Source organism: Trachemys scripta, chromosome 17, assembly GCF_013100865.1.
Source record: "Trachemys scripta elegans isolate TJP31775 chromosome 17, CAS_Tse_1.0, whole genome shotgun sequence".
Classification (NCBI taxonomy): domain Eukaryota; kingdom Metazoa; phylum Chordata; order Testudines; family Emydidae; genus Trachemys; species Trachemys scripta.
This window is the reverse complement of record NC_048314.1, coordinates 4,180,342-4,193,205: the sequence shown is the minus strand read 5'-3', so window position 1 is coordinate 4,193,205 and position 12,864 is coordinate 4,180,342. Positions and strand designations below refer to the sequence as shown.

The window sequence follows — 12,864 nt, the reverse complement described above, 5'->3', positions numbered from 1 at the left end:
AGCAGGGAAATGTTGACAGCCTTCTCGACCCTGACAGCCCCTAGCACGGGATGCTTGTGGGGTGAGCTGCAGCTGTCCAGTGATCCTCAGCTCCTGTGGCTTGACTTATGGAATCCAATGTGAAGTGCAGCCTTGGGCTCGGGTCTCTTCGGCTCCCAGAAGCTAAGCACAGCCAGTGCTTGGGTGGGAGAGTGATCTCCATGAGGAGCAGTGTGGGTGATGTAGCCCTTGCCCTGACTCCAGCCACTGCAGATGGACCTGTCCTAGGCGATTCTCTCCTTTAAGTCAGGAGGGTTACTGCTGGAAATGGTGCTCTTTGGATGAGCCAGAAACCCAAGGCCTGGCTCTTGGTTACAATCATCCTTTGCCCCCATCACTCCTTCCAGCCATGGGTCTTCAAACAGAAAGAATGAAGCCTCTCAACCTCCCATGAGGTAGATCAGTACCATTATCCCCACTTTACAGGTGTGGAAACTGAGGCACAGAGAGGGGCAGTGACTTCTGCCAGGTCACAAAATGAGCCTGTGGCAGAGCTGGGACTAGGACCCAGGAGTCCTAGCGCTGTACTATAACTGCAGGACCATCCTCTTCCTCATACAAGAAATGAGTTGTTATCCCCAGTGCCGGCCAGGTCCCAGCTTGGGTAATGACATTCACCTACTTAAGGCTCCCGCTTCAGGTCACTTGGAGAAATTGTCCTTCTCTCCTTAGCCAGAAAGCAGTAGGAGGTCGCTGGTGCAGGATGGGTGCTATATCCCACCCTAGAGGAGGCCACATGACAGCATTGGCTCAGTGAGTGATGGCCACGTGTGCTGGGCCTGATCCCTGTGACCCTACACTTGTGTCATGGCTGACACCTTGGCAGAGTGGGCCTGAAACACAACCGTGGCATTTCACAGTTTCTCTTCCCTGGTGTCAGCAACAATGCAAGGTATACGGCCCGGGGCCTCAGGCCGGGAGGCGTCAGTGGACTTACTCTGGAGTTACTCAGAGGGAAAGGATCGTCCAGGGGTTCAGGTGCTGATCTAGGACTTGTAAGACCTGCAGTCACCTGTCTGCTCCTCCACAGATGCGCTGGGTGACCTTAGGCAAGTCCCTGGGCCTCCGCTCACCATCTGTACAATGGACACAATACAACTGCACTGCCGCACAGGATAAAGACATTAGAGATTGGGAGGCAGCCAGATACTGTGGTGATGGGGGCCAGACAAGCACCTAATCTAGCCAGAACCTGGCCCCTGTGTATAAAGTGCTTTGGGATCCCCCTGGCTGAGAGAAGCTACATATCTAGATCATTACCTCTTGGGTTGGCTCTGCCCTGAGGCCAGTTTGGCTTGGCGTGGTCCAGGTGCCTCATTTCCTCCTATGCTTTTCTATGACTCATTGGGTTGCTTCTAATTCCCTTGCAGCAGGCCAGGCGAGAGCTCAATGTGGATTTCCCAGTCCTGATATTGCGTGAGTCGCTGAAAGGTGAGGTTGCATTTTGGCCAGGCCCGCTACTGGAAACTTCCTCTGCTGTGCACATGCTGATGGAGAGGAGGGACTGGAGCCCAGTACCCTGAGAGGTTAGAGTTCGTAACTCCAGGAGCTGCTCCAGGGTGTAGCATTCGTAACACCGGGAGCTGCTCCAGGGCGCAGCATTCGTAACTCCAGGAGCTGCTCCAAGGTGCAGCGTTCGTAACTCCGGGAGCTGCTCCAGGGCGTAGCGTTCGTAACTCCAGGAGCTACTCCAAGGTGCAGCATTCGTAACTCCGGGAGCTGCTCCAGGGTGTAGCGTTCGTAACTCCGGGAGCTGCTCCAGGGTGCAGCGTTCGTAACTCCGGGAGCTGCTCCAGGGCGTAGCCTGCTGAAAGCTCAGGCAGCATCCCAAGTCCACTGAAAATAGGTGTTGGCCGCTGCCTGAGGCAGGGTATCAGGCGGTGGAGTATGAATATCCAGCTTGGAGATGGACAACCCTGGTTTCTGGGAGTGGCTATTTCTCTTCTGCCTGGGGTCTTTTCCCAGAGGTCACAGTCAATGAGTATTCGTCACTGGTAGCTCCGGGTGGGAGACATCTGCTCCCATGCGACCTCATCCTGCTCTTGTTGAGGTTAATGGGGACAGCACTGACCTCAAGCCTGGGTAAAATTCAGCCCAACCCAAGGCTCCCTGCACCACTTAAGCCTCTTGGTGGGGCACCACTATGTGGGCAGTGTTATGTTCATGGAACACACACAGAGAAGTTAGATAAAAAACATAAATATTCTTGCTGGAAGTTGTAACGTGAAACAACTTTATTTCTTAGATTCCAGAACAATAACACACAAGAACCAAAACCAGAGAGAGACAAAGCAGGCTGTTCCCTACAGCAGAGAGACACAACTTACTCCACCTCACTCTAGGCTGGCTGGCTGCAGACTGGCCGCTCAAGGGCCAGATTGCACACTTCCCTTGCACAGAGCCCCCTTAGCCTAGCTAGCCTACAAGCAGAACCAGGAAGCCCCGTACAAATTTAATAGTGATACTCGGTCCTTTTGACACGGTTGTCAATACAACTCGGAGAGCTGCCTCTGGGCCCCTGCATATCAGGAAGGGTTTTTCTTCTTTGGCCCTGCATGGGGACGGACAAAGGGACTTGGCTCAAGGGTGGCATTAATGTGAGAGACAGATCTTGCTAGGAGCAGGGCATGGTTAGCTAAGGAGAGCCTGTCTTTGTATTCGAATGCTTAACCTAGTGTTTCATTGGTCAAGTGGGTTGTCCCTGGCCATGTCGCTGTAGATTTGTGTGTGTGGGGGGGGAGTTCTGGGAGGTTTTAGGGAATGTCTCTCTAGCTCTTATCTGAACTCAGTTGTTATTTTATACCTTGCCCATAGACTCTTCATTCCTGCTGCTCCAACCGCTGGCCGTCATTCGGATGTCATTCCGTGACCCCCTGCACGCCTGCCCTGTTCCACCCCCTCCTCTGGCCACCAAGTCTGCCCCAGACTGGGGGATATAACTCTAGTCTTCTCTCTGCTGCTTCCTCCCCACGCCTAGGTGCAAAGCTGGAGGCCTCCAAAGCCCAGATTGAGCATCAGGCCCAAGTGACGTCTGAGGTAGACAAGATAAAGTGTGCAGTGCAGTGCTCACACCTCTGGGTAAGGCACTCAGGGCTACGTGGCTTGGGGGCTTTGCTTCTAGGGAGGTAATGCCAGATTGTCAGCCCTGGAGGCCAAAAGCTCCTGTCCTGTGTGGACATAGGTGCTGGAACTAGGGGTGCAGGGGTTGCTGCTGCACCCCCTGGCTTGAAGCGGTTTCCATCATATACAGGGTTTACCCTTTGGGTCAATGGGTCTCAGCACCTCCACTCTACCAATTGTTCCAGCATCCCGGGGTATGGATAGCTTCTCCCATGCCATGCCCATGTCCTTGTCCTGCCAGGCCAGGGATCAGCTAAGAGCATGGGTGTGCCTCTGCTAAGGAGATGTAATATTCATACCAGGGTGACTATGTGTATGCCCGTGTTGATCCTCTGAAGCGTCTAGGGAATGGTATCCCCAGAAGCCTGAGCAGACTTGCCCAGAGCTGAGTGCTTGTCTCTCTCAACACCTCTGACTGCGGAGAGCATCCTGGCGACTCTCTCAGGGCATCCTGTGTGCTGGGAGCTGCTGTCTGAGCCCCCTTCTGCCTTGGCACAGAGTGGCTGGACAGTGTGCTGCTCCTTTCCTTCCCCGTTTGCACCAACTTACCAGAGCAGTTTGATTTGCAGAGCTAAGGAAGCAGCAGACACTGTGTCGTCAGGGGACGAGACCCTTGGGACGTGCGCCAAGGGAAAAGAGGCGTCAGAGAGTCAGATCCGAGCTCCTGACTCAGCTCTGAATTGGAACTGTTGCCTGATTAAGGACTGAGGAGTGAGTCCAGTGCTCAGGATCTGGCCCACTGATGCCAGGCCCCAGTAGGCAGGGATGGCCTTAGACAAGGGCTAAGAAGCCACCTGCAACATCTAAGGGTCTAATGTGGGACCCCAAGGCCACAGCCTGTTGCTGCACTGCTCCTACTGAGGAGTACCTCCAATGAGCCCCCAAAATAGTGATAATATCCCTGTAACTGGGCAGTGCTGATCTCACATGCTCCAGGGTGTGGCCTGCATGGCTGGCATAAGCCCCCCGCACTCCAAACGTGGAGCTGGGATCATAGAATCATAGAATATCAGGATTGGAAGGGACCTCAGGAGGTCATCTAGTCCAACCCCCTGCTCAAAGCAAGACCAATTCCCAATTAAATCATCTCAGCCAGGGCTTTGTCAAGCCGGGCCTTAAAAACCTCCAAGGAAGGAGATTCCACCACCTCCCCAGGTAACGCATTCCAGTGCTTCACCACCCTCCTAGTGAAATAGTGTTTCCTAATATCCAACCTGGACCTCCCCCACTGCAACTTGAGACCATTGCTCCTTGTTCTGTCATCTGCCACCACTGAGAACAGCTGAGCTCCATCTTTGAAACCCCCCTTCAGGTAGTTGAAGGCTGCTATCAAATCCCCCCCTCATTCTTCTCTTCTGGAGACTAAACAATCCCAGTTCCCTCAGCCTCTCCTCATAAGTCATGTGCTCCAGACCCTTAATCATTTTTGTTGCCCTCTGCTGGACTCTTTCCAATTTTTCCACATCCTTCTTGTAGTGTGGGGCCCAAAACTGGACACAATACTCCAGATGAGGCCTCACCAATGTCGAATAAAGGGGAACGATCACGTCCCTCGATCTGCTGGCAATGCCCCTACTTATACAGCCCAAAATGCCGTTAGCCTTCTTGGCAACAAGAGCACACTGTTGACTCATATCCAGCTTCTCGTCCACTGTGACCCCTAGGTCCTTTTCTGCAGAACTGCTACCTAGCCATTCGGTCCCTAGTCTGTAGCAGTGCATAGGATTCTTCTGTCCTAAGTGCAGGACTCTGCACTTGTCCTTGTTGAATCTCATCAGGTTTTTTTTGGCCCAATCGTCTAATTTGATCTCAAAGGTCCTGTATTCTTCCTGGTCTGATGCATTTTGTTTTGATGCCTCTTCCTTCTCCCTCCTGGCCAGGACATCGCAGGGAGGTTCCTGGCCCAGCAGAAGACTGGGGAGAACCTGCAACAGCAGATAGTGGAGTGTGAGCAGAAGCGTGAGGAGCTGGAGGCAAAGCTGAAGGAGCTGGAACTGGAACGTGCTGAGCTGAAATTCCACCAGACCCCAAGCTCCATAAGGTACATATTTACACCTGCACATTGATGGCTGGGCTCTGTGCTGCCACCATCTGCTCCTGGGTCTTCACCCTGATGACTTAGCTTCTGACAGGAGGCCACATCATAGAATATCAGGATTGGAAGGGACATTAGGAGGTCATCTAGTCCAACCCCCTGCTCAAAGCAGGACAAATCCCCAGACAGTTTTGTTTGTTTTGGTTTTTTTACCCCAGTTCCCTAAATGGCTCCCTCAAGGATTGAGCTCACAACTCTGGGTTTAACAGGCTAATGCTTAAACCACTGAGCTATCCCTCCCCCATGTTGCAATTCAGGCTCATAGAGTACATTTTCTACCATGGTTGGTGCCAGCCCCATATCTACTGGTGCTCTGGGTGTGAGGATGGGATCTGATGTCCTCTAAATTGACACTAAACTGGGAGGAGTGGTAGATACACTTGAGGGTAGGGATAGGATACAGAGGGACTTAGACAAATTAGAGGATTGGGTCAAAAGAAACCTGATGAGGTTCAACAAGGACAAGTGCAGAGTCCTGCACTTAGGACGGAAGAATCCCATGCACTGCTACAGACTAGGGACCGAATGGGTAGGAAGCAGTTCTGCAGAAAAGGTCCTAGGGGTTACAGTGGACGAGAAGCTGGATATGAGTCAACAGTGCGCCCTTGTTGCCAAGAAGGCTAACGGCATTTTGGGCTGTATAAGTAGGGGCATTGCCAGCAGATCAAGGGACATGATCATTCCCTTCTATTAGACATTGGTGAGGCCTCATCTGGAGTACCGTGTCCAGTTTTGGGCCCCACACTACAAGAAGGATGTGGAAAAATTGGAAAGAGTCCAGCGGAGGGCAACAAAAATGATTAGGGGGCTGGAACACATGACTTATGAGGAGAGGCTGAGGGAACTGGGATTGTTTAGTCTCCAGAAGAGAAGAATGAGGGAGGATTTGATAGCTGCTTTCAACTACCTGAAAGGGGGTTTCAAAGAGGATGGATCTAGACTGTTCTCAGTGGTACCTGATGACAGAACAAGGAGTAATGGTCTCAAGTTGCAGTTGGGGAGGTTTAGGTTGCATATTAGGACAAACTTTTTCACTAGGAGGGTGGTGAAGCACTGGAATGGGTTACCTAGGGAGGTGGTGGAATCTCCTTCCTTAGAGGTTTTTAAGGTCAGGCTTGACAAAGCCCTGGCTGGGATGATTTAGTTGGGAATTGGTCCTGCTTTGAGCAGGGGATTGAACTAGATGACCTCCTGAGGTCCCTTCCAACCCTGATATTCTATATTCTTCTAAATCCTCACAGCCTTCTCCCTTCCCCGCACCAACGCACTTGGTCCTCTGCATTTCTGCAGGGCACATCTTTAATTCCCCTGGAATCCTATGCATTGTATGCATCAGTGCTTCAAAAGCGATGACATGGCATCTGGGGAAAGGATTTTGGTATGTGTCCGAGACCCACAAGTGCTACTGCACATAGCTGTGCAGAACCAAGGGCATTCTCAGCAGCAGGCCTTCACTTCCAGAATTTGCCCCTCCTGGAAACACATGAAAGCCAGGCTCCAGAATCCCGGGCAAGGTGCCCACTGGTTAGATTTCCTCCATGCCTGCCCTTTAACATTGCTGTGGTGCAGGATTTGCGGCGTGTGTGCTCCTGTACAGTGTCTGATAGCGCTTATCTAAGCCATGTAAAGAGCATCCAGATGCTGTGTGGATGGGGCTCCATAAGTATAATCCGAATGAATAACAGCCTCCCTTGGCCCTGTGTGTGTGCGTGTGTGTGTGTATACGCGTGTGTATGTATGTGGGTGTGCCTCTGTGTGCGTGTATGTGCATGTGTGTGTGTATGTGTGAGTGTGTGTGCATGTGTGTGCATCCTCTAGCTCTAGGAAACTGGCGGAAGAACTGAAGAAGAATTTGGAGGCGGAAGAGGTCCGGCTACACCAAGTGCACACCCAAATGCTGAAGAATCAGGAGCTTCTGCTCAGCTTTGAAAATGGCGTTGACAACCTCCTAATTCGCCTGTGCGGGATCACTGTGCCTGGCCATGTATGTGCCCTAAATCCCCTCCCTCCTGCCCTTCCTGTCATCGTGCAGAGCTGGGCTGGGCAGGAGAGGGCTCTCTGCTCCTACCTCTTCAGCATCATGTCATTTGCTTTGGCAGCTTGTAACTAAGCTCACCCCCAAACCCACTACATCATCATCGCCACCTTGTCGTTCCCACAGAGGAGCGGTTCTCTCCCTCAGTCATGGGCAGTGTATTGCATGCTCGCTCTCCATGCTGCTACAGCAGCCTTCACAAAGCTGTTGACACTCCTGGTACAGCTCTCAGCATCAGCTTGGTGTGCCCGCCCCTGTGTCTCCTCCACTGGGAATGTGTCCTGCACCTGCCTAGCCCAGCATTGCTCTGCTCCCAGACCTGGTTCAGTGTGGGGCCTGTAGACCCCATCACACGCTCAGACACAGCAGATTGCATGCTCTTTCCATTTCCAAAGGCCAGAACTATAGCAGGGTTCAAAAAAGAATTAGCCAAGTTCAGGGGGGAGAGGTCCATCAGTGGCTAATAGCCAGGATGGTCAGGGCTGCAACCCCATGCTCTGGGTGCAGGGTTGACAGATTCTTCCTAAAAGTGTGAGTGGGGGTGAGGAGGGCACAGCTGCCCATGCAGCTCTTACCCCAACCTGACTCCGGCTTCAGGCCTGGCCTGACGGTGGGGCCCTGGGGGCCAAAGAGCTGCAACTGGGTCACGGTAAGAGCCGTCTGTGCCGCTGTGGGGAGCTGCAGAGCCTCCATCCACCTGGAGTGGGGGGCTGGGACACAGGCCAGAAGCTGCACTCGGGCCTCCCCACCCCGGGTAGATGGATGGTCCGCAGCTCCCCACAGCTGCCCAGGCTCCCTGGACACTCTTACCCAGGCTGGGTTTCAGCTGGCTGGGGGACGGGGGCTCGTGGAGAAGAGAAGGGGCAGGGGACCAGGGCCATGGCAAAAAGTGGATGGACCATGGTCTCTTGGCCTCCCCTGTTCTGGCGCCCCAATCTGGGTGTCCCTAGCCTCTGACAGCCAGAAGCTTGGATTGGATGGCAGGGGATGGATCACTTGATGATTGCCTGCCTGTGCAGTTCATTCCCTCTGAAGCACCTGGCATTGGCTCAGCCACTGCTCCGTAGCTATTTGTATGTGTACTAGCTCGATGAGAGAATGGGTATGCAAGCAATGCAGACATCACCTAAAAGGTCTCTCTTCCCCACCACTCAAATAGAAGTTCCCCTCCTAAAGATTAATGGGACAGTTCACTCTGCTCAGAGCTCCTGCTTCATGCTGGCTGGCTGCAGACTCGGGCAGACCTCCCTGCATCAGTTTATGTCTGGGTCATATTTTGAAGAGTTTTTTTAGACCCGCAATAAAGGTCTCCCTACGGGATGGGGAGCAGGCAGCTACTGGATGCAGCATTGGTATATAATACTCTAAATGCTCTTTATTGATTATAAAACAAACCTTACTCACTCCACATTCACACCCCAAACATACTATACTAGACTCCAAAGGTCAGAATGGCCCCGATGGCCAGTTGAGGTTCCTTCTGATCATAAGATCATAAGATGCGGGGAGCCAGCAAAAACCACATCTATATCCACATGGGACTCTGGATCAATAAACGACTCTGATTTGCAGAAATCATAGGCACCATTTATAGTCCATTCCATCGCGTCCTCGTTTCTTTGTCTTTGTTTACTAGGCCTTCTACCCACACACTTCCAAAGATACTGTATATACTCGTTCATAGGCCGAATTTTTTTAGTAAAAAAGGGACGCACCAGAGAAGGGGGTCGGCTTATGAATGGGTATAGAGAGGGAGAGGTGGGACACCGCCCCTCCCCCCAGCAGAGGGGGCAAGGAGAGGCAGCACAGCCAGCAGACCCAGAAGGGAAGAGGCGGGGCCAGAGTCTCTCTGCGTCTGGCCACGCTGCTCTCCCCCCAGCCTCCGAAGCAGCTGCAGCTCTGGGGCTGGCAGGCTGCAGCCGTGCCGCTCAGCCCCCAGAGCACCCCCCAGAGCAGGCTGCGGCCGCACAGCCCGGGCGCCGGAGCACGCTGCGAGTGGGCCGGGACACTGTGCTTACTTCGGTTTACCTCCGTGCCTGCGGACGCTCGAGGTAAACAAACCATCTCGGCCCACCAGTGGCTTATTCTGATAGCCCGGGAGCCAAAGTTTGCCGACCCCTGAATTATAGGGTTGGCTTATGAATGGGTCATAAAAAAATTCCATTTTTACTTATCCATCTTGGGGGAGTCGGCTTATAAATGAACAGGCTTGTGATCGAGTATATATAGTATATATTTATATCTATATCATCTATATATATATCTTTGGAATTGTGTGGGTAGAAGGAGATAATGCTGCCCGCTTCTTGTTTACAATGTCACCTGAAAGTGAGAACAGGCATTCACATGGCATTGTTGTAGCCAGAATCACAAGATATTTACATGCCAGATGCGCTAAAGATTCATGTGTCCCTTCATCAGAGACTGCTATAACATGAAATATATGGCAGAATGCAGGTAAAACAGAGCAGGGGACACACAATTCTCCCCCAAGGAGTTCAGTCCCAAATGTAATTAACGCATTATTTTTTTAACAAGCGTCAGCAGCATGGAAGCATATCCTCTAGAATGGTGGCCAAAACATGAAGGGGCATATGATTGTTTAGTATATCTGGCACGTAAATATCTTGCAATGCCAGCTACAAAAGTCCCATGCAAGTGCCTATTCTCACTTTCTGGTGAATAAATAAGAAGAGGGCAGCATTATCTCCCGTAAAAGTAAACAAACTTGTTAGTCTTGGCGATTGGCTGAACAAGAAGTAGTATTGAGGGGACTTGCAGGCTCTGAAGTTTTACATTTTTTTGTTTTTGAGTGCAGTTATGTAACAAAAAAAACTACATTTATAAGTTGCACTCTCAGGACAAAGAGATTGCACAACAGTACTCGTATGAGGTGAATTGAAAAGTACTATTTCTTTTGTTTATCATTTTTACAGGGCAAATATTTGTAATAAAAAATAATATACACTTTGATTTCAATTACAACACAGAATACAATATATATGAAAATGTAGAAAAACATCCAAAATATTTAATAAATTTCAATTGGTATTCTATTGTTGGTGTGATTAAAACTGCAAGTAATCGTGATTAATTTTTTTGAGTTAATCGCGAGAGTTAACTGCGATTAATCAACAGCCCTACTATATATATCTTTGGAATTGTGTGGGTAGAAGGCCTAGTAAACAAAGGCAAAGAACCGATAGATAGATAGATAGATAGATACCAACGGTTTCTCTGCAGCAGGAGGGCTCCAGGCCTCCTTTGCTTTCTCTGCAGCTGGGGTTCTGGAGTTCAGTAATGTGGCAGTTGCAGACAGAAGGCACTGCAGCCTCTGCATGGCCATGGACTCTCACTGTACCAACCATGGCAGAACAAGCTTTCATTTCCCCTCGGAATGAACAGGAGAGGCCAAAGGTCATGGGAGGTTCAGGATCTCCGCAGAGCCTAGCGCTGAAGCTGGGTGGCCGAGCTCAGTGTGTGGCTGGAGCTGGGTGGCGAATGCCCCAGTCTCATTGTTTGGGCACAAATCCAACATGCTTTTCAGATGCTAAACACATCCCAGTCGGTGGGGCTGCAGCCATGTGGGGAAAGGCACTTTATAAATGTCCCTCTGCCCAGCACTCGGCCTAGACAGGCAATTCCTCAATTGCCGAGGCCTCTCATCCCATCCTGAACCTCCTGGGTGTTTGTTCCCACTTGCTGGCTCCCTCTGCACCCCAGACACTGGCCCTGGAAGGAATCTCTGGAGGCGGCATCATCTATATCACTTTGTCTCCTTGCCCCTAGGGTGACATTCGCGTGGACACCAGTGACACTTACGACAAGCTGCAGTTCTGTGAGACAAAGCTGCTGCACTTGACAGAGGTCATGACCAACCTTCCATCCTACAACTTCAGCAGGGAGGAGAACAATGAGGTGTGCTATTCCTCCCTGGCAGGCTTGGGGGCCTTCCCCTGAGAGGCTGGGCCCAGGCAGCAGGACAGCTGCATTGCTATTGAAGTCCCCAGGCAGCAGATCTCCTCTCTCTAAAGCCTGGAGGAGGTCCCAGAACACAGTTGTGCTGATGGGCTGGAGATACCCAAACTTTGCCCAGCTAAAGGGGCTGCACTGGTAACTTGCCAGGAGCTCCCAGGCACATTGCAGCTGCCCTCATCTTTCACTTGTTTCATGTGTGTATAAGTCTCTGCCAAGCAGCATCTGAGCACTGTGCAGTAAAAATAGTGCAAATCAGGGAACTCAAGAAGCAATATCTAGCAACCAGAGACTCCGTGTCCCAGCCATGTGATCCCATTGTGATCCCAGCAGCCTCCACAGTTTAGTGGTGCTTTACACCCAGGTTAGCTGACCATCCTGGGCTATAGGCTAAAGCTAGTCACACTGAGTACATGCCTCATGCCTTGGATGGGCTTGTACTCCAGTGGCTAGCCTCGCCCACTGCTCGCACCTCTGCGGCTACGCTCCATGTTTAGCATGCTAGCTTGTTCAGAGCTCACATGGGTATGTCTCCATGAGCTGGAAAATTACCTCTTCTTCTTCTGCTGGAAATGTAGACATACCCTGTGTCCATTGCCCCCCTCTTCTCCCCCTCCCCACCTATGCAATATTTAACCTGAAGTGTTTTTTTACAGACCTATGTGAAAGTTAGGAATTTCCTGGAGGAAAGTACAAGGAATGAGCGTCAGAACCTGAAGATTTCTTTTGAGGATGAAGAAGATGCTGTTAGAGGTATGAAGATCTTGGAATTAGGAGAGCACTGAGGACCTGTAGTTAGAATGGAGATCTCAGCCAGCTGCTGGGAAGAGCTTTCAGCAACATTCACAACAGCCTCTCCATCCTCTGTAACTTCAGGGTCCCATCAACTGCATTCCACTGAAGGATCAGACATGGACCCCCATTGGCTAACACAAAATTGGTGCTGGTCTAGAAATCTGCAGTTGCCAATCACTTCCGTGGCTCACAGAATTTGTGTGTGAGGAACCACAACCCTCCCTTTAAGGCCAAAGGTTCTCACTACAGTCTAGGGGATTTCAGGATGGTAGGAGAGTAAGAAATGGACAAATCTTATGGGCTACTCCTCTGAACCCTCCATCAGCAACCTCCAGTCAAGGGTAAATATCTCTCACCTTTTATCTATGTACATCCTCGCCATCAAAAACGAGGAGTCAGGCCTCCAAAGGCATCAGATTGGCTTAAACCTCATGCAATTTTAAAGACTAATTCATGTTGAGGTCTGTTTATTCACCTTCTGCTGTTGGAACCTCAAGTTTTTTAGCTTTATTCTGCAACTACTACAGCTAGAAACTTAGGTTCCTTTAAATGAAAGCTGAGATTTACACATAATCACATGGCTCCAGGAGCTGGAGCGTTATAGAAAACATCATATGAAGTGAGAAATAGCAACACTGCAATTATTTTAGTGATCTGAGTCCTGACAACTCAGAGTCTGAGGCACTGGGAATGGGATGTAGCTTGCAATGAATGTACTGGCAACTGCACTCTGCTGGATAGCACCAGATTTCTTCAAGCAGATGTGATTGTGCTGCCCACTGCCGGCTTGAGGCCTACAAAGATG

At 50.9% G+C, this 12,864-nt stretch overlaps 1 protein-coding gene across 1 annotated transcript in view; it reads left to right on the top strand.

Moving 5' to 3' along the window:
• CCDC183 (coiled-coil domain containing 183) overlaps positions 1-12,864 on the top strand; it is a 30,369-nt gene that overhangs the window by 17,227 nt on the left and 278 nt on the right. The window contains exons 8-13 of the mRNA XM_034752148.1: positions 1,410-1,470; positions 3,017-3,117; positions 5,040-5,200; positions 7,073-7,238; positions 11,079-11,207; positions 11,921-12,017. Coding sequence (XP_034608039.1) covers positions 1,410-1,470; positions 3,017-3,117; positions 5,040-5,200; positions 7,073-7,238; positions 11,079-11,207; positions 11,921-12,017 — 715 coding nt within the window. The remainder of the gene's footprint in view (positions 1-1,409; positions 1,471-3,016; positions 3,118-5,039; positions 5,201-7,072; positions 7,239-11,078; positions 11,208-11,920; positions 12,018-12,864) is intronic.